This window comes from Dasypus novemcinctus, chromosome X (assembly GCF_030445035.2).
Source record: "Dasypus novemcinctus isolate mDasNov1 chromosome X, mDasNov1.1.hap2, whole genome shotgun sequence".
NCBI classification, from domain to species: domain Eukaryota; kingdom Metazoa; phylum Chordata; class Mammalia; order Cingulata; family Dasypodidae; genus Dasypus; species Dasypus novemcinctus.
The window spans coordinates 119,102,674-119,130,154 of NC_080704.1; the positions used below are offsets into that span (position 1 = coordinate 119,102,674).

Sequence of the window (27,481 nt, forward strand, 5' to 3'; positions counted from 1 at the left end):
TGCCTAGTTATGCTTTAAAAATTCCAAAGATTAGATCACATCCCAAATTGATTAAATCCTAATCTCTGGGTATTTTTAGAAGCTTTCAAGGTGATTCAAATGTGCAGACATGTTTGGGAACCATTGGCTACATGAAGATGCTCAATAAGGATACATTAACTATGTATATGTTGACCTGTTAGTCACGAAGAATTACCAAAGATAAATGAGTGAATGATTTAGCTCTCTGCCTATGTGTAAAAAATGTTTCGTTTTTCATCTATGATTACAGGAATGCTTTGTAAGTAAGATAGATATGATTTATATTCCTGGAAATAATTGATTCATTTACTCTTAGAATATTAGAGCTGGAAGGGGCCCTGAGAAATAATCTACTGTAATACTCTCCTTTTGCAGAGAAGGAAACTAAGACTCAGAGAGGTAAAATGATTTTTTCCAGGTCACACAGGAAACCAGTGGCAGTGCCAGGGCTAGATCACTTAATTACCAATCTCATACCGCATCAACCACAATACTGGAGACTATTTTTTTTATTTAGCTCATGTCTTAAAACCACTATTTTAAAAATCACTGATTTGTCCTTTTTTATCAGTCAACATTTTCTCCTGGCCTGGAAAAGACATCAGGCTGGAAGTGACTTTAATTCTAGGTCTTGGTTTAATTGCTAATTAGTTGCATGTCTCTGAGCAAGTCAACTTTACTTTCTACACTTCAGTAAAAGAGAAATAATTTAACAGTTATAGAATTTTAGTGTTGTAAGGGACCACTGAGATGAATTGTTCCAAATGCCTCATTTTATAGATGAGGCTGATGAGGCCCAGAGTGGGCATGGCATATTTCCAAGGTCACACAGCAAGTTAACAGATTAGATATAGTAGTCTCTTTCCACTATATCTCGTCTATTTCACATCCTGTCTCAAAAGGATAATGGATATCATTGTGCTCTGATGAATTAAATAGTGATGTAAATGAAAGGTGTTCTTCCTAATAATAAAAATAACATAATTTCTCCACTATTACTAATAATACTAATAATCATAACAGTGAAATCATAACAGAATTTCTCTACTACTACTAATAATACTAATAATCATAATAACAGATACATAGTGATATAAATGAAAGGTGTTCTCCCTAATAATCATAATAACATAATTTCTCTACTATTTAGAAAAGCAAGGGTAAGATTGACACTTGGGACTGCATGCATCAAAGGTGCGGTACTTACACCAATATATTTCTGAGTAGTAAATGGCCTCAAAGCAACCATATTCTCAGTCCTTCATGACAGAAGGGAATTAAGTTCCTTATTATAACTACTGTCAATACAATTATTGATATTGCTTGGTTGATTATGTTTCTTTTTTTCCCAGATTTTTTTGTCTTTATTTATTTTTAATGTTACATTAAAAAATATGAGGTACCGATTATATTTCTGATGCTCAAAGCTTGTTGGGAATGACTATGTGAGCACAGTCAACCAAAGGCAGGGCCTCCAATCAACCCACCTTTTGCTTTTTTACCTGGACACACCTTGCAGCACTTTCCATCTATTTTTTGAGGATACTTGCAAGGGTATTGATTGGGGCAGTGGATTTTCTTACACTCCTGCTTGGTGACATTACAAGTGCATAGCACACACTCCACAATGCCAAATGCCCGGAGGTTTGGGTGCCAGGACTCGCCATGGGAATAGGTCTTTCCATTGGAAATGCACACTGGAAGAGAACATAGGAATGGAAGTTAAAGTTTAGGGAGCTCAGATGAGTTCCTGTGCTTATAACCTAAGCCCTGAACTGCTTAAGACATCAAGCATCCTTTGTTCTTCTCATGGCCATGGAGATAGGTTTACAGAGCAGCTTCTGAAACAGCTAGACTATTTTCTACTGCCAGCATTTATCCATGTGGTTTCTGGATGCTCACAAATGTCTGACACTGAGTAGGCAATCAATAAATGTTTTGTTATTTTTTTAAGATGGAGGAATGAAGAGATTCATGAACACAGATCTCTGTCTGTCCTAGATATCTGATAAGGAACCTCTATAGGATATAGTATTAATACTTGCAGTTTCATGAAGGATTTGTATAGCCCAAATGGATATGCTTCCAGGCATGAAAATTTCTCAGAGAGATTTGCTGCCTAGCTTTGAATGCAATGAGGCTAGATGAAAAAAACTGTTGCTTTTCTCAAAGGGCCATTTTTTTTTTCCAAATCCTAAAGCAAATCCATTCAAAATGTCAAATGCTGCAAGTGTCTGATACAAGAATATAGATGGTTATGGAGCCTAATGGTGCTGGCCTACTCTGGTGCAGGGAAGAAGGTGCTAATACAAGACGGAGAGGCACAGAACCCACACTTCTCAGATAACTTATGAAAAGATGTCTTTTATGCCTCAATTTCTCTGTCAATTTTCTAAGTCTACCACCTCATAGGTGGGAGATATTCATTTACAGTGAATCACTGTGTGTCCCACTAATATCCTTTGGCAATCTCATATTTATTGAATTTGAAGTGACTTCATTGGCTCCATCCTTTCTGAGAGGTCACAAAAGATTAAGCATCTTGGCTGCAGGCCAAGGGGCCTATGAAAGGAAGAGGCCACAGGAACGTCCTTCAGTGAAAATCAACCAAAATGTACTTGGCATCTACTGTAAAGCATATAGCTAGGCTCCATTATAAGGACTTCACAGGGCTGTGAATTAGGAGGTCTGAAAATGAGTTCTCTCCTTTTTGAAAGCACTGAGACATTTTGGAGATTTCAAACCATGCCTGGGACTGGGTGTGTTTCTCATTATTCCCATCACCTCATTACACCCAGGGAGACCTGTCGGCATCCCAATCAACACATGTCTAGGGTGGGTTGTATCACTTAAGGCGAGGCTAGGGTGGGAGAAATAGCCCCACCTGGGACGATTCTAGGAATTGACTGATTTGGCTGCAATACAACGGCCTCAGAAGGATGAATCACTGGCTTATTTCTTTCTCATCAAGTCCACTGGGTCACATTAGGAAATATAGAAGATATTGGCTGCCTTTTCCTGTCCTTTGCAAGGGTTGTTAGAGTATTGGGCAGTCAAACAGGTCAAATCCAAGCAAAGATTACCGAGAACCAACACTGCGGAGGTGACCAATGCCAACAGTGAGACAGAACAGAGCCTTAATACCTAAACCATGAGGCTCAGGGCTGTGGACAGAATCACATGACGAGACAGGCCAGATGTGTTGCTCTCTCTCCTGCCTTCACTTTCTCTTCTCCCCAGACAGTAACACTCTTTTCTAGACAGTGTGAACAAGTAGATATATTGTTTGCTTCAAGTAAATTTAAGCTGGGATTAGGTTCAAAATGGTGGATTCCTACACTTCTCTTCTTTGACTTTAAGAAGAAACCTAGTAGATATAACTCAAAGGGCCACATCATTAGCAAGAGAGCTAAAAAGAAGGGTGAGACAGGCTGAGGTTCCATCATCCTTAACATTTGGACTAAGGGAACAGTCCAGACAGGGTGAAAGCCCACACTCTGAAGTGGAATAGGGTGAGATCAATTCCCTAGAGGGAAATGTAGCTGCCTTTTTCCCACTAACAAATTCTCAAGGTGATTTTGAATCATTCAACTGGGGAGATAGGAGTTGGGGCATGGGCAAGTGATCCTTCAGTGAACTCTAATAGAAAGGCCAGAAGGGAATTGCATCCAAATCAACGGGGACAAATGAAAAAAATATAAACCAGCTAGGGTTTTTGTAGGACACGGAGAAAATCAAGAGATGAGGCACTGCCCTGAAAATGAAGAGGCCTTGTGGAAATTAGGGGATTTAAGACTTTCAAAGTCCACTTCCCCATGCTTTTTTCAAGGCTTTGAAATACTTTCAGAGCAAATGGAATCGATTGGAGACAATTTAGTATTAAAAATCAAACTGCATCTTTACCTAACACTTTCTCATTTCACAAATTAATATCAGAATGCCTTGAAACTTAAAATATGATAAATTTCAAAGTAAATCCAGATAGGTAGTAAATATTTCCAATTCTAATCCATAACCATTTTTATTAAGATTTTATTTTTTAATGTTCTTCCTTTAAGCCTGTATATTTCAAAAGCAATTTAATTTTTTATCTGTAATCTAACTGGTAACAGATGTGATCAACTAGCTTTGGCTTGACTAGCTTTGTTGAGATTTATAGTAGGAGTTCTTTGTAATGGATTGTTTTTCACCCATGTTATTCAATCATTTGGTTTAATTTATTACTTTTAACCCATTCAGAGAACTGCCTTTCTTTTTCCTTTAAAGAAAACAAAACTTGGTTTCATAAAAAGGAAAGAGCTGAGCTCTTGCTCCGATGAGCTGGTTAACACAATGCCTAAAAAAGTAAAAAGCAGTCAATTGTTGATTGAATTGCTTCTTCCCCTACCTCTACTACTGTGTCAGGGGTAGAGGCCAGAGAATGCTGTGCATGACAAAACTGGGCCATGGATGTGTGTAAGTGTATGCTGCAGTCAGTTGGTTGCTGAGTGGGCAGCGTGTCAGTGTTAACCTGACCAGTTCCCCTGGGACTGGGCTAGAATTCTGGCTTTCTCACTGGATAAGGACAGCCTTCTCATATTCTGCATATTTTTAGGTGTATTGCTATGTTGTTTCCTAGGAGAAAGTTGGATCTATACTGTTTTGAGGGCATCTCTGGCTCTTTCCAGTTGGGACATTTGGGGTATTTCTTGACACAAGGTAAGCTTTGTAGCACACAGCCACTAGCAATAGCTGAGAGAAAAACCTGCACCTAGGGTCTAAATTTAATCTAGTCACAGGTAGGGGCAGTGAAGATACCTTTGCATCAAGGTACTTTTATTTTTTATTTTGTTTATTTTTTTATGTCAAGGTATTTTGAAGGGAAAAAAAGAACAAGAGGGGGAAATGATGCTAAATGTTGGCAACTATTGTTTGAAGCCAGGCTGGGATGGGAACAAAATCCTAAACAGTGTCCTTGTCAGAGGGATGGGGCTAGCCCTATGTCGGGGTCATGGAGTCAATGGGACTTCTTTTGAAATATGGAATCTATTAGGAGCCAAATCTCCTATCCCATGACTAAGTTTGACAGAGAAGCAGTGAAGGGTGCCAACTCTGTGACAATTTTCAGAGATATTTATGATTACAATTCTACTTCCTCCTAAGCCAGTGTTTTGCAAAATGTAACCAAGAAACCGGTTGCATTAAATTACCTGGGATGCTTATTAAAACACAGATAAGAGATTCAGAAGTTTCACACTGTGTGCCTTTGAAAGTTGAGTCTCTAATCGAAAAACGAACAACCCTTCATTTGTTGACTCAACAAACTTTCCCAAAGGACCTTCCAACCCTCAGGGACAATGTTAAAGTTGCTGGAGGCTGGATAGAGGGTCTGTCAATATTAATACCTTCTGTAGACTTTAGTTTCACTGCTTTCTTGCCTTTTGTCCTAAATAAGAACCAGATATAGCTGATATATGAACGGTGCTCTTTGGACTATATTTGGGGAAATCCTAGGTTTCCCCTTGAATCATTTACTTATACTTCTTTTGTGGACTTGATAGTAAGTAATCAATATACAAATATGTGATATGTGTGGAAGAAAAGGTCCTTTCCCAGTTCTAGCTCTCCAGTGAAAAGGGCTGCTGAAACCCTGATGTGGACGCACTACAAATGAAGGGTGTCCCTTACCTTGTCCATGTTTGTGTTTGTTATTGATAACGATCTGCACGATGGTCCCTGAAGCTTGCTGGGAATCCATAAGAGCGCCCCGGTGACTTCTGGCCCCAGGAAAGCGGGGAAGACCGCCTGCCTGTCGGTTTGGTGGAGGATCATAGTGAGAACGCTGGTAAGAATGTCTCTGTAAAATGGCAAGGACATGTTCAGCCAAGAAAAATCCACCAATGAGAGGACAGAAATGGAGTTACATTGTTACATAAATTGGAAGCCATTCAATGATTTTATTAATTTTTAGAGATGAGCTCTGATTTCAACTGCATGTCCATCAATACCAATGGAAATAGGGATTGTAAATATAAAATCAGCACTCACAACATGCTGAGACTTTTCTATTTTGTTGAGAGAAGAAAGGGTAAAGTGCCATTCCTGCAACCAAGAATCTCACATTTAGGTCTAAGAGTTAGTAGCCTGTAACACAAGGCAGAATGTGAAAGAGTGCACAGTAAAAGCATAAAGTGCTGTGCAAATTAAAAGGAGAAAGAGCACTTCTAGTTCAGGAGGGTCTCTGACCTGGGCTATGAATGGTAGGGAGACATTTTACAGTCAGAGTTGGTGGGGAAATATTCCAGGGAGAAGTTTCCAGATTGGGAAGGTGTAGCAGAGTACGTAGAGTCTGTAAAAGGGAACAGTTAAAGGATAACATTCCAAACGTGGGTTGGAGCAAGATCTTGGAGAACTTTAAATGATGGGCTAAGGTGTGAGGACTTTATTTGATAGGCAATAGAGATGAGAGTATGGAATCTTTTGAGGGATTTTTTAAAGTAGGGAAATGATGTAATCAGAATTGTTTTAAAGCACTGAATCCCTTGATAATGTGTAGGGGGAAGAGTATGTGAGGAAGAGACAGGAGTCAAGCATAGTCTAGATAAGATGTACCGAGACTCTAAATGCAGGAAGGGCATAAGACCGTAGAGCAGAGCTCAGATACCCTAGACATCTTATAGATAGAAGAATTGACAGTACATGACAGTAACAACATATATGTTCCACAGTCAAGGATTTAGTTTTGGTCAACCATACATCCCCAGTACCTAGAACAATGTCTAGTATATAGAAGGTGCTCATTAAATACTTGTTGAATGAATGAATGAATGAAAGCTGTGGTCCCGAACAAAAGTTTAGAATGTTGTAGTACAAATAGTCCAATCATTGCTCCTTTAGTTAGGACACATGAAAAGTCCACTATTCTGCTACCTCCTCCTCTCTCAGGGGCTGAGGTAAGCTAGAGGCAGGGAAGGATAGAATGAATAAACAATGGAACAATAAGGCTTATATAGCCAAATAACATTAGTTGTGTTTTAGGGACAATTTTAGGTGTGAAAGTGGGGACCCATTAAAAAATTCTATTCAAAGCAATTGAAAGGTAAGATCCTTATATTCAGTGATAAAAATGGCAGGTAAACTTGGGAAGGTAGTCATAGGGTCCTCTGAGCCAACCATTCCATAAAACATCTATTAAAGTTATGTGCCATAGACACACATGTGGAAAATTTAGCTTTGGTACTATTATTGCTCTCTTGGGGGTAAAGTACTGGTGGGAGATGGGTAAAGAGAGCAGGAGCTGGAATAAGAAGGTCTTTCAAAAGAATTATTATTCCTTACATCTAAGAATAGCCCATGCAGGTTCATTATTATGAAAGGTCAAACAAATCAGAATGTGCACCAATTTATTATCATGCATATGGATGGGCTTCTCAGTGCAAATATTTTTCATTCCCACAATGGCTCATATGTCATTTTCTGCTATAATCACTCACAAGCTTCAAAGGCCATTACAGATAGTTCTGTCCTTTCAGGGTTTGGCAAACTGGAACACAGAGAGAACAGTTTGGCTGGTGGGTATCCTACTGATGTTAAAAGGAGGGAGTTCTAGGGATAGAATTAAAAAGGCACAGTCTCTGACCCAGGATAAACTGTGAGTTTTCTGATTCATGACGGTGAGCACAAAACGAAAAGCTGTTCTTGGTACCAGGAACTCAGTTCCTGGATATACGATAAGGATATAAAAATGATTCCAGACAAATATAACTCAAAACTTGGGGATCTTGATCAGAGACCCTATCATAAAACAGTCAGCCCCCCAGAACCTCATCTTGCTTAAGACTTATTTTACAGACAGAGAAACTGAGGCCAGGGAGGAGAAGGGATTTATTCCAAGTCAGGATAAACGTTGAGATTTTAGAGATGGCTTGAGTGTGAGAGTGGGGGCAAGGGGATATGAGGAGGTATAAGATAATGTATGGCAAGCTCAGTGGTCCACAAACATTTGGCTTAAAGCTGCTCCAAAGAGTTTTTTGATATATGAAAATCAGTCACAGTGTTCACAATCACACATCAGCTGTACATTGGAATCACCTGTGGAGATTTTAAAAATACTAATACCTGGGTCCTAACCCCCAGGGATTCTGATGTAGTTTGTCTGGGGTGAGGCCTGGGCATTGGATTTTTATATACTCCCCAGGGGATCCTAATGCAAAGCCAAAATTGAGACTCACTGACATAAAAGATCTTATGTTGGAGGAGGGAGAGAAGAGGTGGGAGTGTGTGCGATTTTGATTTAAGAGAAATGGCTCTTTCAGACTCACTCTCGTAAATAAATTAAAGAGACTGACAAGGGGCCATTATGACCTCGTAATTTATAGCAAAGGTAAAAAAGGCATTTACACCTTGGAATTGTAAGTGACATTGGAACTTATCTAAAAAAAACAGCTGTGGAAATGAATAGAGTTTATGGTAATTAATACATTATAGTGAGTATAACTAACACAGCTGATTCATAAATGTGATTGTGGCTGAAAGGGTCTGTATATATAAATGCCAATGGAAAAGAAGTTAGAGTATAATCTAGGGAATGTGTAACAGTGATTTTGGTGGTGGGTGACGATTGTGGCTAAAGTAAAATATAAGAATGTCCTTTTACAAAGTGTTAAGGATATAGTGAAACACAGGAAAATTACAACTAATGTAAGTTATGGATGATAGTTAATAGTAATGCAGTGTTTTTGCAACAATGGAAAAGAAGATATAGTATCAATTCTAAAGGACAACAATGGGGGTGTATTGTCAGCCAAAGGGGTGCTGATGCAAAATACCAGAAGCCTGTTGACTTTTATAAAGGGTATTTATTTGGGGTAGGAGCTTACAGTTACCAGGCCATAAAGCATAAGTTACTTCATTCACCAAGGTCTATTGCCACGTGTTAGAGTAAGATGGCTGCCGACATCTGTGAGGGTTCAGGCTTCCTGGGATTCCCCCTTCCAGGGTCTTGCTTCTCTTTGGGTTTAAAGTTCCTTTCTTCCCAGGTTTTGCTTCTTCCTGGGATCAGGGTTCCTCTCTTCTGGGGCTGGTTTCTCTTTCCTCTGTGTGCTTACTTCTCATAGCTCCGGCTTAAGGCTTCAGCAACAAACTCCAACATCAAAACTCCAACATCAAAACTCCAACATCAAAAACCCTCAACTCTGTCCTTTGCCATGCCTTTTAACAATGCCCATATCAATGCTATAGGGGGTATAAGGGGATATGGAACTTTTACTTTTGGAGTAATGAAAACTCCCAAAATTGACTGAGGTAATGACAGCATAACTCTGTGATGTAAAGGACAACCACTGTGTGTATACTTTGAGTGGATTGTACAAAGCATGGGACTGTATAATACAGGGAACCCAATGATAGAAGACAGACTCTGGTTAACAGGACAAATATTAGAACATTCTCTCATGAACTATGAGAAATATATAATGCTAATACAGGGTGTTAATAGTCAGGTGGGTGGGGAGAAAATATATCAATATATATGTATTTTGTAACAAATGTTTCACAACAAAGCAACGTAGTGGTGGTGGGGTGATGTGCGGGAGCTCTGTATGATAAAATGCATGTTTGTTTTGTAAGTTCACAATTTTTACTATATACTTACTGTGTATATATGTGCATGCCTGTATGATATACTTCAATAAAATTTTATTTTAAACAACCAGCTGTGAATAGGTTGCTTGAGAGAGCAAATCAAAGCTAGTTAGTTATAAATGACCATATCCCTATGCTTTGTTTCTTTTTGCTCAATGCTTTGGTATTATTTGATTTACTTACTTGAAGGACTGAAAACTCTCTTGGGCTTTTGAGGTGGCTCTTAAACAGGTCTTTTCTGGTGTTGAAAACCCTCCACCATTATAGAGGCTTCCCAGGATTTTCTTCCTTCCTTGTTCTAAGGTCTAAAACATCAGGGTTTTATTTGTGAATAAAGGAGAACATCCAAGTCCAGAAAGGGCCTTCAAAGTGCAGGGGAGGATCATAGGTGTAGGTGTCGGTGATGGGGAGGTGTTGGAGGGCTGCACCTGGGGCATGGCTCTATGGCAAATGAATATGTTCAAGTGGTATGGGGCATTGTCTTGGTGGATGGAGACCCACACAATAACTGAGAGAATATTTAATTCCCATTCTGGGAAGCCCTGCTACATTCTCTAATAGAATGACAAGAATCCCCTGTGTACATGGGCAGTGCCTATTGAAGGTGAACAGACCATTACACCAGGACTTTTATATTGATGATTGTATTTATGAACCTTGTTCTTGTGAAATTGAAACTTAATCTAATATTATATATTGACTAAGAGTTACTTCCTGAAAGCCTCCTTATTGCTCAAATGTGACTTCTTTTTAAGCCAAATGCAGCAGATAAACATGCTTTTCCCTATGTCCAAATGCACTACCCCCTCCCCCAGTGTAAGATGTGTCTCCTGGAGATGAGCCTCCCTGGTACGAGGGGATGATTACCAAGTGCCAACTAGCAATTCATTTGGAAAAAGACCTTGAGCAAAAGGGGGGAAATGGTAAATACAAATGAATTTTTACAGCTAAGAGATTTCAAAGTGAGATGGGAGGTCATTACAGAGGTTACACTTATGCACATCTCAACAGGACCTAATTAACTGCTGCCGTAAACAGTGCCTGAAACAGCCGGGCTCCTGAGGGCTCTAGAGATATCTAGACATAGGCAGGGCAGACAATATTGGGAATTCTGCACACTTTCAGTGGGTTTTAACTTTGGAATTTATGCTCCCCTGTGTAACAGAGTTAGACTCATTTATAATTTCCCTACACAGGGCTCTTCTGCCCTTTTATTTGAACCTGTAATTAGCACTATACTTATTAAGTATATGTCCCAAAGACTCAAATATTCGGTCTGTTCATATGCCATAGTTGCAGCCAACACCTACTCTCCAGTTCCTTGAACTCGTCCAGGACAATGAGCAAAAGGATGATGCTTGACAACGCTCATCTCAAAAAGCAGAGTATCCACAAATGCATGCAAGACACTTACACCCATCTGCCCCATGGGATCTAAGATCCCTCTCAATTAGAAACGGAGTGGGCATCACCACCTCAAAATCCTCAAGACAGAGGAATGAACAATAGACTAAAGTAGACATTATTATTCTATTATTGTTTTATTATAGACTTATTATTATTCCAGCAATGGAAGAACTTGTAAGGCAGTGGCCACCAGAGCTTCTGATGGGAGGGAAAGGGAAGAATAGGTGTAACATGGGGCATTTTTTTGACATTGGAATTGTTCTGCAAGACATTGCAACGATGAATACAGATCATTATACATTTTGTCAAAACCTATAAAATTGTGCACTGCAAAGTGTAATGTAAACTAGAGACCATGGTTAGTAGCAATGCTTCAATATATATTCATCAATTTTAACAAATGTAACACACTAATGAAAGATGTTGTTAAAGGAGTAAAGTGGGGGAAGGGGAAGGGCATATGGGAATCCCCCATATTTTTGATGCAACATTTATGTAATCTAAAGCTTCCTTAAAGATAAAAAAAAAATTAAAAAATTACAAAAAAGTGCCTTCGTATCAATTTTCTGATTATGATCTTGTATTACAGTTTTGCAATATATTACCACTGCAGAGAACTGGGTAAAGGGTACATGGAATCTCCTTGTATTATCTTTTACAACTGTGTGAATCTGTAATGATCAAAATGTAAAAAGTATAATTTTAAATAGGCTTTCAGAACATATCCTAATCCACATAGCTGTGAAAACATATCTAAATCAAAACTATACTAGGACTATCTCTGTCTGGAAGACACTAGGCCAGTTTCCTTTCCAAACTATTTTTCTATTTGAATGAGAAATGGATTTTTATCTGTTCATATTGCTTCTATCCCAAACTCTTTCACTTTTCTAATAGTAAATCTTTGTAATCTTTTGGAGGGCAAAATCAGAGTTTGGCTGTTGTCCAAAACAAGATTATGCTTGCTTTCATGTTTTGCCTTTCTACCCTGTGCCTGCTTCTCCCTTTTTTCTCCTCACATAGCACACCACACATATACACACACACATACACTCCCCAATAGCACTAAGATGAGATCATGTGAAATTACAGTCTGGAGATCAAACAAAAACTGTTTCAGCTTTTCACAAAGTAGTCATATTTGAATGATGGTTTCCTCCTCCTATGCAGTTTGTAAAATTTGGTAAGCTGAGGAATGTCAGCCCGCTTTGCAAAATCAACCAATCAGCTGTGTTTCTTTTGAACTGAGGTTTTGATGGCTCAATGTAAATAGGAATGATCTACTGAAGAGCTATAAGAAATGTTTTGTTAGGGTTGACTTTTGTTCTGCCATGCAAGATGTTAGGCCTGCAAGGGATATCCAGAAGGGATTCTCCTACAACTCATTTCAGGTTGGTGAATTCTTCAAGACTGAAGACTTTTCCTCTGATTTGGGTCAAATTCCTTATATATTAAAATTAATTTTTTAAAAAACCGTATACCCAACCTTCCACACCCATTCATTTAACACATATTTATTGAACCTACTAAAAGTACTACATACTTTTCCATTAATACAGATACTATTTATTATTAAAATCATATCCTACTATTTCTGACCATTTTCGAGCAAAGGAAAATATTTATTTATATTAAAGTGGAACCATCTGGCCATTTTGGTCTACAAGACCCAAATGTTTTTCTAAAGGTAGGTCTTGAACTGCTTTGAAAATCAGTTACTATTTCAAGACCCTGGATTCTGTAATTGACCTTTTGGTACTAAGGGAAGTACCAGATTAAGTCTAGCCCTATAGTTAACATTTTAAGAAGACAATGAAGTTGAAAAACAAAGGGTGGAGTCGGGAACATTGGAAGACAATGTAAAGACGAAAATCTAATTAATGGCCTTAACAGCAAAACCACTGGGATGGCCACAGAGCTTAGTTTTGGGCACCTGTTAGGAGGCAGACACACCTCTTTAGGAGGAATAAGCCCTAAATTTGGTTTAGAATGGCATCTGGTCACTAATTTAGTCACACTTGACTTTCTACCACAATAAAAAATGGGGCCTAAGAAAAACAGGAAATTCACAAACCAAGACTGACATCTTCTACTGTCAAGATCTGGACGGAATCTCATTTACTATAAAGCAGACAGAGTTTGATGAAGAAAATGTTCCTACAGGGTCTCCATCAAACCCCAAATTGGGAAGCCCACATTCTTGCAGGGGTGCTGCTTTTTTGAGTTGATAGATTACTGTTCTCCAATCCATCAACGATCTTGCCACGTTCATCCAGAAAGAGCAATGCCCAGCAAACAATATAATTAGAAAATAAAGCAAGCATAAACCACTGCATCTTACTGATGAGGTTCTAGGTTGCATGCTGGCAAGTTGGGGGCATGTAAGCCAGAAGTGGCACATGCGATGGCTGGGAAGCATAGCCTAAGCAATATTGATATTTGTATTGACCATTCTACATGTCTCCTATCAACACCTTCCTCACCCACTCACTATCATTAAGCTCTCTATTCCCTAGACTCCTGCCTTATATCCATTGCTTGCTGTCAACTAATTCCTAAGGTTTTAGAAAATCATGTATATCTTATTACAAAACTCACTCATATTCAGTGAAAAGCATCAGATAATGTGTAAGATATGAGATAAAAAGTGAAAGTCTACCTTTCCCCCTCCCAGTTCTATCCCTCTGAGATGAACAAGCTTAACATTTGGTATGTGGCTGTGATGGTTTGACATTTTGAAACCCCAGAAAATCATGTTCTTAAAACTAATCCATTCCTGTGAATGTGGACCCACTGTAAGTAGGACCTTTTGATGAGGTTATGGCAGAGGAGCCAAGGATCATCAGCAGCTGATCTTTGGAAATAGAGCATCACCCTGATGATGCCTTGATTTGGAAATTTTCCCAGACTGTAACCATAAGTCAATAAATCTCTATTGTTTAAAGCCAATCCATTTCATGGTATCTGCTTTGAGCACTCTAGTAAACTAAAAACAGTGGCTTTCCAGATCTTTTTATATATATTTATACACATGGACATATGCAGTTTTCACATAAGAAAACGATGGCATAAATTTTATCCTGTACCTTGCTTTATTTACATAATACATCTTGGAGATCTCTCTACTTTACTATATTCTTTTAAAAAAACATGTTCTTTTAAACAACTGCACAAGGTCCTATAGATTTGTGTTTATTTAACCAAGTCCATATTGATAGACATTTAAGTTGTCTCCATTTGTTTTGTTCTTATTAAAAATGCTGCAATGGATACCCTTGTACACTTTCATTGTTCAAGGGTGTGATGAACATCCTCTTATGCACAGTAAACACCTTTATACGCTTTGCACAGTTTTACAAGGCTTTTTATATTGTAGATTATTTGAACTGGAACATCCCTTTCCAGATGTTAAGTTTGAAGTGATATTCTTTTCTATATATATATATGTGTGTGTGTATATATATGTGTATATATATATGTGTGTGTGTGTGTGTGTATATATATATATATAGAGAGAGAGAGAGAGAGAGAGAAGGGGGGGCTATTGTGTCAATTAGTTCAAAATACAAAGGAATAGGAGATGCTATACTATACTACTATACATGGAGAGAGGCATAATGTAAGGCTTATTCTGAGATTAGTGACCAGGACAGGAATGAGAAGATGTTGCATGATGAAGGAAGGAGAATAAGGCCTGCTACCTTTCCTCTATTCCTACTATATGACTCAGAGCCTAAGGCTTAGGGAAACGTATATGTGGATGTCTAACATACCTCTGTCAAAAAGATGGGCAGAGCTACCTTACAAAACCACAGAAGGTCCTCACTGTTGAGGATGGGTTAGTAACCCATCTTCCTTACAGAGGACATGAAGATTTGGCAAGTCATCTTGAAAGGATACTAATTACTAATCTAGAGTAAGAATTCCTAAGGGCTGGGACTATGATTACTTTGTGTTCTATGTCCTGGATACCAATTACAGAATACACTTATATGGTTATAGATTATTGATGATTCCATTCAAATTGCTGATGAGGAAGAAAAATGGTGTTAGAAATGGGCCCTTTTATGGCTTTGTTGGGATAGTAGCCATGGGAAGAGGAAAGTTTGGCCTGATGCTGTGGAGTGTTGAATTATTTGAGCTATTCACACTTACTGCTTCTCTGTTGGCAGGTTGCCGGAAGATATCCCCATCAGAATGTTCCCATGACAATTCTCCATCTCCTGTTTATTAAAAAGAAATAAAGAATCGTGCATACATAAGAAGGAAAATTATCACCCATGTGGCCCAGCAACATTTTTGGTTTTATTGCCCTAAAGTTCTCAAGACTTTTTAGTAACCATGGCTGTCCTTTAATAAACAGTGCTAACAAATTTCTCTGTGTGTGCCTCATTTTCCAAAACAATTCTGAAGGAAGCTTCTAAAATATACCTTCTAGCATTACCCCAAATTTGGAAAATAAAAGGTAAAATAATTACCTTTCACTTTTATACAGCTATCATTGTTATTTTTGCTTATTTTATTCCAGGTACTGTTAAGTATTTTGCATGTCATATTAGCTTGTTTTTAAACTACTCTTAGAAAAGTTTTGACAATTTGGTTAGTCTAACTTGTTAAATTCACCATTGTGTCTCTGAAAAGTTATAACCTGATCTGAAAGTTCAAGTAAAACTTCCTATAGTTAGTTTTCACAACAAATATCTAAGACACTGTCCTCTCTTTTTATCCAAGACACTTTTCCCTAGGTCTATATGTCCCACAGTTTGGACAGAGAACCCCTATCATTACTGACTTCAAGGGTAACTGCTTCTAAGAGAAAAATTCTACTCTCAGCCTTGACAGCAACAAACAACAACAGATATGGCATAGTCCCCAGTTTATTAGAGATAAAAAACAAGAGTATAATTTCCAAGAATATTACTTTGTGTTACCTATGACTAAGCAAGCAGATGTGAAGAACTTGGTCTTAGAAATGTATCACTCTAAATGAGTACTACGTAAATGTTTTTGTTATGTTTGTATATGTGTGTATATGTATATGTAAATGTATATGTGTGTGTATACCAGCTTGCTGAAAATAATCTCATTATTAATTTGATCAGATATTTCATGGGATAACAAGGATAGGAAAATGAATATGCATTAAGAATATTCTAATCTAGTTGATCTTCCAAGCTTTCAAAAGCCTGAAGTTAAAATAGTAATGTTACTAGTTCAAGCAATGTGGTAGTCACTGTTAGGGAAAATTATGAAATATCACAGGCTTTTAGGGCTTGAAAATGACCTGAAAATTAGTTTGATAGGAATATTGTAATCAGGCAATGAAATTAACTTTAACCCTTTATGATTCAAAGATAATCATGTGGAATAAAATTATGAATGATGAAGGTTTAACTCTGGTGGCTAGCTTAATTACTACTTTCATCACGTAATTGTATCATTCCCTGATCAAAACCCTGAATGGTTTCCCATATAAGACTCTCTATAATCAGCTCCCACCTCATCTTATTTGGGCACTGTGGCAGTTGAGATTATTTATGAATTCCCAAAAAGAGAGATTATGTTTGTAATCTAATCTATTTCTCTGGGTGTGATAACCTTTGATTGTACTAGATTCAGCTGAGATGTCTTTGATTGAATTATGTTAAGACTAGGGATTTGATTGACCACTCCATTAGGTGGTGACTCAGAGTTAAGTCCACACTCCCTTGTTGGGCTGATAAAAACGGGCACACCCCCTCGAGAACACACATGGAAGAAGACACAGAAGAGGAGAGAACTTGGTTAGTTTGGTACTTCCATGTGACAGAAAGGAGAAGGCTCAAACAGCTGAAGTCCCAGGAAGAGAAATGAGCCATTTGTCTGATAGTTAGCAGCCAAAGGGAACAGAGCAGCTGAGCAGCTGAGGAGCCCTGAGAGATCAGGCAGGATTCGCCAGCCATCTTGCTTAAACACACAGCAGCTGTCTTTGGTGAGAAAGCAACCTTGGGTTGGACTCTTTTGGGCCTTGTAAGTGTAAGCTTTTACCCCACATATATACAACTTTATTAAAGCCAACCATATTTGGTACTTTGCATCAGCACCCCTTTGGCCAACTAATACAGGCACCTACCTCAGTCCCAACTACATCAACTACTCTACAACATGTACATTTTTATTTCATTGTTATTCATTGAGCAAGTGGCTCCTACTCTTGCTTCCATGCTTTTGCTCATGTTCTTCTTCTGCAATTATTACTTCCCCACCTGCCACTCTCCACAGCCCCCCATGCCTATGAAAAACATACCTATATCTCGGGGTTTCTGTTTAAGATTTCATCCTCCCCAAAGCCTTCCTCAAGCACTCATATTCTTCCCATTGCCTGAAAGACTTAGCGTCTCAAAATCTTAGAAATGTATAAGACTTTGAGCAAAAGATTGTCCACTATTTAACAGACGGAGAAACTAAGGCTCAGAAAGGAAAAGTGATCATCCAAGATCACACAATTAGTTTGTGACAGTTATTGTCAAAACCCCAGACTTCCTGGCTTCCTATTCACTATGCCCATTCCACAAGAACAGGTGCTTTTTAAAAATATATTTTTATTATGGAAGTTGTGAACTTACAAAACAATCATGCATATATGTAGAATTCCCATACAACACCCCTTCATCAACATACCATACCATTGTAGAACATTAGTTACAGATTATGAAATAGTATCATCAGACCATTAGCATTAACTATGGTCCATAGCATACATATAGGATATTTTTCCATACCCCTCTATTAACACAGTACATCTTTGGCATTTTTGCAAGAATATTACAGTACTGATGTTAGCTATAGTCCACAGGTTGCATTCATTGTATTTTTCCCATGCCACTTCACATTCCCATCACCTTGCAATAGTGATGTACATCCATTCTAGTTCACAGAAGGACATTCAGCACAGGTATTTTTATTTGTGTTATTCATGGCTTTATCACCATCATCTGCCATAGGGCCTGACATGTAAGAGCCACTCAATAAACACTTGCCAAATGAAGGAATTGGGAGGCTTTCTCTGACCACCTTCTCTGAAATTGCAACCCCCATTTCTGCTTTCTTATACAACCTCTTTGTTTTGTCTCCTTAGCACTTAAACTTATTTTAAATTTTGTATATTTTATTTATCTTGTTTATTATCTGACTTATTCCACTAGAATTCCTCATCAGGGAAGGGACTTCTGCCTGTTCTGCTCACTGATGTAACCCCAGCACACAGAACAGTGCTGGGCACACAGTTAAGTCTCCTTCAGTATATGCTGAATAAATAAATAAAGAAACTTTGTATAATACTTTATACTGTTAAATATTTCCAGGTCTGCCTTTTTCCATGATAAGATTGTAAATCCTTTGTCAAAGAGCATGTCTCAGACCTTTATATTTCCTAGAGCAGTGGCTCTCAAAGTGTGGTTTCTGGACCAGCAGCAAGAGCATCACTTGGCAACTTGTTAGAAATGCAAATTTTTGGACTCACCCCAGACCTACTGAATCAGAAACTCTGGGGTGGATCCCAGAAATTTGTGTTTTAACACACCCTCCATGGGATTCTGATGCCTTGAGGAGCTTGAGAATCACTGGGCTAGAGATCGTAGCATATGGCTACATACATATCAGATGCTCAATAAATATACCAAATTGAATTGAACTCAAAAAAACAGTATAAAATCCTTGTCCAATAGTGTACTCACCTCTGCCTGATTGTCTCATGTCTGAGAAAAGATGGTAGGCAAAGACTTCATGCAGACCTATTTGTAAACCCCAATTGACCCCATAAGCGTGAACATGATTTCCCCTTTGTTTGTGACTAGAAAGCAATGCCCCAAAGTCAGTCAGTACACATTGAACCCCTCTTGGGTTGAAAGTCTGATACTAGGGCAGGAGAAGGAGAGAAATCAGCTTGGACCTTGCCCTCTAACCTATTTGGAGGTGACAGGGAATCAATATGGAAGACAGCCTAAGAACATACAGAGCAACAACTGGAAATATAAATGGAATATATGTGCTTAGGAGATATTGAGTAGGAGGAACGAGTAGTCAGATATAACCATGGAAAGCTTCCTGAAAGAACTGTTAAGTTACATTTTTAGAAGTAGATGCTGCAACTGAAGGAAATGGCAAAGGAACAGAACTTTGGAAATAACAAGTCACATAATGGCGACAGCAAGCAAGAAGTGGCATGAGTAGAAACTTTAGATGTGAAAATAAGAAAGATGGGGCTGTAATTATATATGGGGAGAGAAAGAGGAAGGAGAGAAAGAAGAGGAGATGGGGCAAGTTGTTGAGGTAAATAGGGGTGATAAATATTTGATGCATCGATTTTAAAAAGAGATAGAAGAATTTCACAGTTGAACTCGGTATCAATTTTTAAGTAGGGGAGTCCCATGGTAAAAATGGTATTTGTGGACCCTTATGATGGCAATGGAGTGTAGTCTAATTGGAGAGCACTTGTAATCTGGGAGGTCAATCAGGAAGCTGCTGTAATAAAATGTGATCAGCAATGCACATCTACATTAGGATGGAGAAGAGCGGTTAAGCCAGATTAAAGATAAAAAGAAAATGATAAGGCTCCAATGGAAGGTTTAATAATCACAGGGCAAAGGAGAAAATCATAAAAATTATTCTAGGTTTGCAAATCTGGAGAGCTGGCGAATGGTATTGTCATTGACAGTGATTAAGTGAGGATGAAGTCATTTTGCTTTTTTTGTTTGATTATTTTTTTGAGGAACTAGGGCCTGGGATTGAACCCGGGGTTTCGGCACCTGACTTGGTTTTCTTGTTGTTTGTTTTTGTTTTTTTAGGAGGCACCGGAATCCAAACCCAGGACCTCCCATGTGGGAGGTGGACGCTCAACCGCTTGAGCCTCAACTGCTCCCTCTTCTAATTCTGTTTTAACTGTCCATGGTGGTTTAAGTGATGTCCTGAGCCAAATGAAAATATGGACTGAGAGAGAAAAGATTAGAAAAGATAAAATATTCAAAGCAATTCTCAAAAGAAGCAAATCTATTTGATTTTAAGCCTCACCTAAGTAGCCAAAAGAGAGAAAACAAATGACAAAAAATGAACAGAATAGTTCTCTTCATAAAATATCCTTTTTAAACATGGATATAATGATTGGTATTGATACAAAATGTTTGCTCAGCATGGCCTTCTGAAAAATTCAATTTATTGCATTTAGACCCTAGAATTTTGGCTTTTACAGAATGTCTTTAAATACTTACAGTCTAGTGATAATCGCAAAGCCTTATAGAAACATACAGCTAATGTTACAAATGAACAGAGATAAGATGGTAAGGCAATGAGACAAATCAGTAGCAAGCATGGAATGAGAATATTAAAAGTCTCTAAAACTCACAGGAAATAATGTGATCTCAAGTTTAGATGAATGTATGAAAATAGGGATGTCTATTTATAATAGTTTAGGTTGCTATATCTAAGAGACAAATACATAAAGGAAAAAAGTAGGCATAATTATTCCTTAAAAACCTGTTTCTTTTCCTTTTTTTCTGATTTGCTAGACAAATTATTTTGGATGAGAGGGAGTCTTTTTTTCAGCCAAGGATTTTTTAAAAAGTGATTCCAACAGAGACAGATGGATTCCTGTTAATTCTAAGAAACAACAAGATGTAATTCTAACAATTTTTAAACCAAAGTGAAAAATGACTCTAGTGTACTGTATGTCAAACAATATTCATTTAACCTTAAAAGCCACATGTGTTGTTTATTCAAACCTTAATTATGCTCTGAGTGGTACCCTATGGAGTTGGAATGACTTAGCTTTCTTGTAATGGAAGAAATGGAGAACAAGTATTTGAAAAATGGCCCAGAGCTAAGCTGAAATTCAGACTGTTTATAAGTCCCATTGCTTCCATTAATCTCTGGTTGGCTTCAGCAGGTCATGCAAGTAAACCCTGCCCTCTCAAAGAACTAAGTGTACAATGAGATTATGAGATACCCATGAAGATAAGCCTCAAGCAGCAAAAATTTGCCACTTGTGAACCACAAATGATCTCATAAAGGTGGTGACCACAGGTCTCGATTTGTCTGGGAGAATCCCAGTTTTATGCCTATTTTTCTGGAAGACACAATTATTAAGACTTCCCCTCTCACTTTCAAAAGTGTCTTGGTTTGGTTGAAAAATTATATGGTCACTCAAATCCTAAGGCAAATAGAAATTAAATGGCAAGGAGAAGTGATCTCTTGGACAAAGGAAAGTGATCTCTATATTTTCTGAGGACCAAGTTGAAATCACTGGAATCAAAGCAAATAATTATGGGTATAATAAAATACCCATAATAAATATAAAATAAAAAAATTTTAAGAGAAAGGAGAAAAGGGCAGGAAGGAAGAGACCCATCGTGAAATCTCCACCTAGTATGTGCCTGTTTCTAAAGTGGAGTACTCTTGCACTCAGTACCCAAGCTGGAGATTTAGGAGGCGGTAGAAGCAGATGAATTTTGGAGGCCTCCACCAACCACAAAGTTCTTATTCTGCTGGAATGAGGTAAGCATGCTGAAGTTTTAGGGAAGCTTTAAAGAATATTGGTATAAAGATTCCTTATTGATACATAGATATTTGTGCTTTCAATAATGATATATAGTACTGCACAAAGTCCTTCAGTGTCTTGTAATGTGGACAACTATTTTTTAAGGAAACACTTTATTGACAAATAAAGCACATTATTGCTTCAGCTGTCCATACAAGCCCTCAGCATTTTTAACAAAATATCTGCTTCAGAAATACTAACATATAGATGAGGGTTAATTCTTGCCAACAGTAGCAAATCAGAAAAATCATAAATACTTTTTAAAAGTGTGTTGCAAGAGTGCATGTGTGTACAGGGGGCAGTCAGGAGAGAGAAAATAAAGTAATCATTAGCTAGATTATATCCACCATCTACATTCTGCTTTTTCAAAGGAGACCTGGGTAAATAGATCCAAGTCTATTCCTCCCAGTAGCCCCAGAGTTAAGAGTTACCCAAGTTGAGAGGCAGAAGAGTGTAACACCTAAGAGAACAGACCAGAACCAGACTTCCTGGGTCAGTTTGAAGGTCTTTATTCTTTTCTATGAACACCACTTTGGCTTCCTGTTCATACTAAATGATGACTGCACTACTGAGTGGGAGTGTAGGGATATGGGTCTGGTTTTAATAGCCAAAGCAAATGGACGTAGTTATGCCAGTTCTTTGCCTGAATCAACTGGATAACTGCATCAACTGACCACTTTGCCTGGGCTATATGGAGACCTGGATTTTATAAACTATTTCTCTTACAGTCTTGATAACATTCAAATATGATTCTTCTCCTTGAAATGGCTCCTCTTTCTCATGTTTGTTTTTCCTCTGTTTATACCATCAGCCAACAAGTCAGATTAATTTATCTCAATGCTGGAGTCTAAGTTCATGAAGACTGTTGTAACATGAGTAATAGACACATTTAGTGGTGCTTGTCAGGACAGACGTGGCATTTCTTGAAGTCTGGAGCTTTGAATGAAAGGACTAAAGAAAAAGTGGTTTTAATCACTGTGGTGTATTGAATTGTGTTCCCTTGGTTGGATGTATTCTTGGTCCAGGTCTGTATTCTGGTGGTTGTGGAACCATTGTAAATAGGATCTCTTGAAGATGTTACTTCAGTTAAAATGTGGTCCAATTGAATCAAATTGGGCTTTAATCCAGATTACTGGAGTCCTTCACAAACAGAATGAAATTCAGACATAGAGAAAAAGAACTACAGGGAAAGAGCTTGGAGTTATCATAACCAAAAAGAAAAAGAAGATGCCGCCATGTGCATTGTCACTTGTATTGCCACGTGATTGAAAGGACAAAGACCTAAGGATTGCCATCAAACACCCCCAGAATGCCACAGTCTTTAGGGAGAAAGCTTTGCTTTGCTGATACCTCTATTTTGGACTTCTCCTAGCCTCAAAACCGTGAGTCAATGAATCCCTGCTGTTTAAGCCAACTTATTGTATGGTCTTTGTTTTAGCAGACGGGCAACTAAGACAATCACCCATGAAGAAATAATTGCTCTGAAATGCTTTACTGTGAATTCCTTACTTTTATTGTAGAATTAGACTCATTTATACAAAAAAGACTTCAATCTCCATAAATAGGATGGGGCGTTATTGACCCTGACAGAATATCCCAGATGGCCAATGAGGAATTATCACTATTAATTTGTTAAGCTCAGAATGAAAGTCAACATAGCCCCAACCACTGTTGGATGGACTGTCTAGGAAGAAACATTCTGAACATGACACATGCCAAGAGGGAGCATGATGGTCTCTGGGGGCTGGGCATCCTGGGGGACAATCAGCAAACATATGGAGATGAAATCTAAGCTCAGGAGATGGAGAGAACAACAGTAACTTGAAAAGTTTCTATGGAAGAAAAAAGCATCTAAGTTGGGGTTTAGAAGAAGAAAAGGAGTAGGCAAGGAGAGAAAATATATAAAATGGGCCCATATTCATGAATGAGTAATTCACTTTTGAAGAGGGATTACTAATGGTGGCCAGACTATCTGTAGCTATGAAAATATCAGAATACTCTAATACTTCTGAAGTTTAGGTGAGAACACACCAACTCAAAAACTACTGAGTTGGGAAGCAGACTTGGCCCAATGGATAGGGCGTCTGCCTACCACATGGGAGATCCACGGTTCAGAACCCAGGCCTCCTTGACCTGTGTGGAGCTGGCCCATGTGCGGTGCTAATGCGTGCAAGGAGTGCCCTGCCACGCAGGGGTGTCCCCCACGTAGGGGAGTCCCACGCTCAAGGAGTGTTCCCCGTAAGAAGAGCTGCCCAACGTTAAAGAAAGTGCAGCCTGCCCAAGAATGGCACTGCACACACGGAGAGCTGACACAGCAAGATGATGCAACAAAAAGAAACACACATTACCAGTGCCGCTGATAAGGATAGAAGTAGTCACAGAAGAATACACAGTGAATGGACACAGAGAGCAGACAACTGTGGGGGGTGGAAGGGGAGAGAAATTTTTAAAAATCTCAAAAAAATACTGAGTTATTATTATTACTATTATTTCTTTAAAGTAATTTACTGATCTATATCACCACACATAAACATACGTGAATACTAAGTGTATAGTAATAGTTGTGAATTTAAAAAACAACCATATATGATATTATACAGGACTCTCATAATTCACCCTCCCACCAATATTTACATTGTTGTTAAACCTTTTAAAATAATGATTAAAGAGCATTGTCAAAATATTACTACTAACCAAAGTATTTTCCCCCAACCCTTCCTATTATTATTATCTTTATGTCATTTATATATGAACATATATAAACAATTAAACGTATAGTAAAAGTTGTGAACTTACAAAGCAAACATGCATAACATCATACAGGGGTCCCATACATCAATCCTCCACCAACACCTTGCATTGTCCTGAGATGTTTGTTACAAATTATAAAAGAATATTGTCAAAATCTTACTACAAATTATAGCCCTTATCATACATTTGGTATGTCTTTCTCCCAACCCACCTTACTATTATTTTTTAAATATATTTTTTATGACAGAAGTTGTGGACTTACAAAATAATCATGCACATCTGCAGAATTCCCAAGCAACACCCCTCTATCAACACACCACACTGTGGTGGAACATTTGTTACAGATAAGATAATATCATCTGATTGTTACCATGTCCAGAGTATACATATGACTCACATTACCCATACTGCTCCATTATCAACACAGTACGTCTTTGGCATAGATGCAAGAATATTATATTATTACTGCTAACCACAGTACATAGGTCATCCCAGTTGTATTTTTCCCATGCGTTCACAACACCCTGCAGTAGTGGTATACATTTGGTCTAGCTCACAAAGGGCACTCTTGCATCTGTACCATCAACCACAATTCTCATCCACCTCTTGGTTTATTGTGCTATTTAGTTCCTAGATTATTCTCTAACATTCTGTCAATTCACATTTACATCTCTAGACTAACAATTTCAGCCACATCCCTTTTTGTAAACTAGCTATTTTTACAATCCATTCTATACATTTCCACACTTTTACAGTAAAGCTAATTAAAACTTCTACACATATTAAACATCGTAGTCCTTCTCTTATTGCTATTAAGAATCCACAACCTACTACCAGGTCTTGAAGATATTTTCCTACAATTTCTTCTAGAAGTGTTATGGGTTTTTTTCTTTTATTTTTAGGTTTTTGATCCATTTTGAGTTAATTTTTGGATAAGATGTGAGATAGAGGTCCTCTTTCCTTCTGTTGGCTATAGATATCTACTTCTCTCAGCACCATTTTGCTGAATGGAATGTTCTGCCCAAGCTGTGTGAGTTTGACAGGCTAGTCAAAAATCACTTGACCATACCTGTGAGGGTCTGTTTCTGAGCGTTCACTTTGGTTCCATTGGTCTATGTATCTGTCTTTATGCCAGCACCATGCTCTTTTTACCACTATAGCTTGGTAGTATGATTTAAAGTCCAGAGATGAGGGTTTGCTTTTCATTTTATGATGTTTCTGGCTATTCAGGACACCGTATCTTTCGAAATAAACTTGGTAATTGTGTTTTCATTTTTTTTAAATGCTGCTGGAATTTTTAACAGGGTTGCATTGAATCTGTATATCAATTTGAGTAGAACTGACATCTTAATGATATTTAGTCTTCCAGTCCGTGAGCATGGAATGTTCTTCCAGTTATTTAGGGCTTTTTTGATTTCTTTTAACATTGGGTTGCAGTTTTCTGAATACAAGTGCTTTACATTGTTGGTTAAGTTTATTCCTGACTACTTGAGTTTTATCTGTAATATTTTATTTTCACCATTGTTTTGATACCTTTAGTTACTTTTATTGATATAATCTTAATTTCTAGACTTTCTCTCAGTCCTCTCTCTTCTGTCTTTTCTTTTCAGGCTCTAGCACACCCCTTAGTAGTTCCTGAAAATCTGGTCTCTTGCTTAGAAATTCTCTCAGTTTCTGTTTATCTGTGAATATTCTACTCTTGCCCTCATTTTTGAAAGACAGTCTTGCTGGATATAAAATTCTTGACTGGAAGTTTTTCTCTTGTAGTATCTTAAATATATCAGACCACTGTCTTCTTGCCTCCATGGTTTCTAGTGAGAAATCAGCACTTAATTTTATTGGGTATCCCTTATATGTTATGTATTGTTTTTCTCTTGCTGTTCTCAGAATTCTCTCTTTGTCTTTGGCATTTGATATTCCAATTAGTATGTGTCTTGGAGTTGTTCTGTTCAGATTTTTTCGGATGGGAGTACTTTGTGATTCTTGGACATGGATATCTATGTCCTTCTATAGGGCTGGGAAATTTTCTAACATTATTTCTTTAAATATTCCTTCTGCTCCTTTTCCCTTCTCTTCTCCTTCTGGGACACCCATGACACATATGTTTGCACATCTCTGACTGTCATTTAGTTTCCTGAGACCTTGTTCAATTTTTTTTACATTCTTCATCTGTTCTTTTGTATGTTTACTTCAGAGGCCATTTCTTTCAAGCTCACCAATCCTTTCTTCTGCTTCCTCAAATCTGTGATTATAAGATTCCAACATTTTTCAAATTTCCTTTATTGTGCCTTTCATTTCCATAAGATCTATTTTTCTATGCATGCTTTCAAATTCTTCTTTGTGCTCATCCAGTGTCTTCTTAATATTGTTAATCTCTTTAGCCTTCTCATTGACTTTATTAAGGAGATTTATTTGAACATCTATGATTAGTTGTCTCAGCTCCTTTATGTCATCTGGAGGCTTATCTTGTTCCTTTAACTGGTCCATAGCTGCCTCTTTCTTGGTGTGGATTGTAATTTTTTTTGGTTTCTTGATATCTGGATTATTAGAGTGTTAATTCTGGGTGCAGTTTTGTCTCCTTAGTTTAGGGCTTCCTGCCCTTTCTCCCTTGCTGGTCGTGCAGTAGGAGCCAAGGATGTAATTGGTGCTATAAACTGTGGAGGCTCAAACTGCCATCATTGCCCCTGGAATGGGTGAAGCTTCTCCCAACTTTCTACTTTCCCAGAGGTAGGAACAGAGTCACAGTTGTGTGGAATAATCCAAGTTGTGCAGGCCTAGACTGTAGTTGCTCAGAGAGACTGATGAAGCTTCACGACCCTTTCTCCCCTGACTGGGGTATGGATGGAGCTGCAGGTATGGGCAGCAATCTATGCAGTGGAGGTCCAAGATGACTCAGTTCTCCCAGTAGGCTTTTTTTTTTAACTTCAGAAAAATTTTTTTTAATTTCAGAAATGTCTATATTCATAACATTTTATCCTGTAAATTTAACCAATGAAAGTTTACAAAATCATTTTTAGTTTGATAACATTTCCCATGCAATTGATTACATATCAACCAAACATAGTGTTAGGTTCTCTATTTTTTCTTCACTGGCTTTTTTTTTCTTTATTT

At 38.0% G+C, this 27,481-nt stretch overlaps 1 protein-coding gene across 5 annotated transcripts in view; it reads right to left on the reverse strand.

Annotated features, from left to right (window-relative positions):
• The window catches only part of CHRDL1 (chordin like 1), a 186,181-nt gene that overhangs the window by 15,056 nt on the left and 143,644 nt on the right, over positions 1-27,481 (reverse strand). For 3 of the 5 annotated variants that reach the window (XM_004471831.4, XM_004471836.3, XM_058292330.2), the window contains 3 exons: positions 15,205-15,272; positions 5,689-5,857; positions 1,509-1,718 (listed from right to left, as the gene is read on the reverse strand). In XM_004471831.4, the coding sequence (XP_004471888.1) occupies positions 1,509-1,718; positions 5,689-5,857; positions 15,205-15,272 (447 nt within the window). The remainder of the gene's footprint in view (positions 1-1,508; positions 1,719-5,688; positions 5,858-15,204; positions 15,273-27,481) is intronic. The other 2 variants (XM_004471835.3, XM_058292331.2) reach the window with 1 other exon arrangement.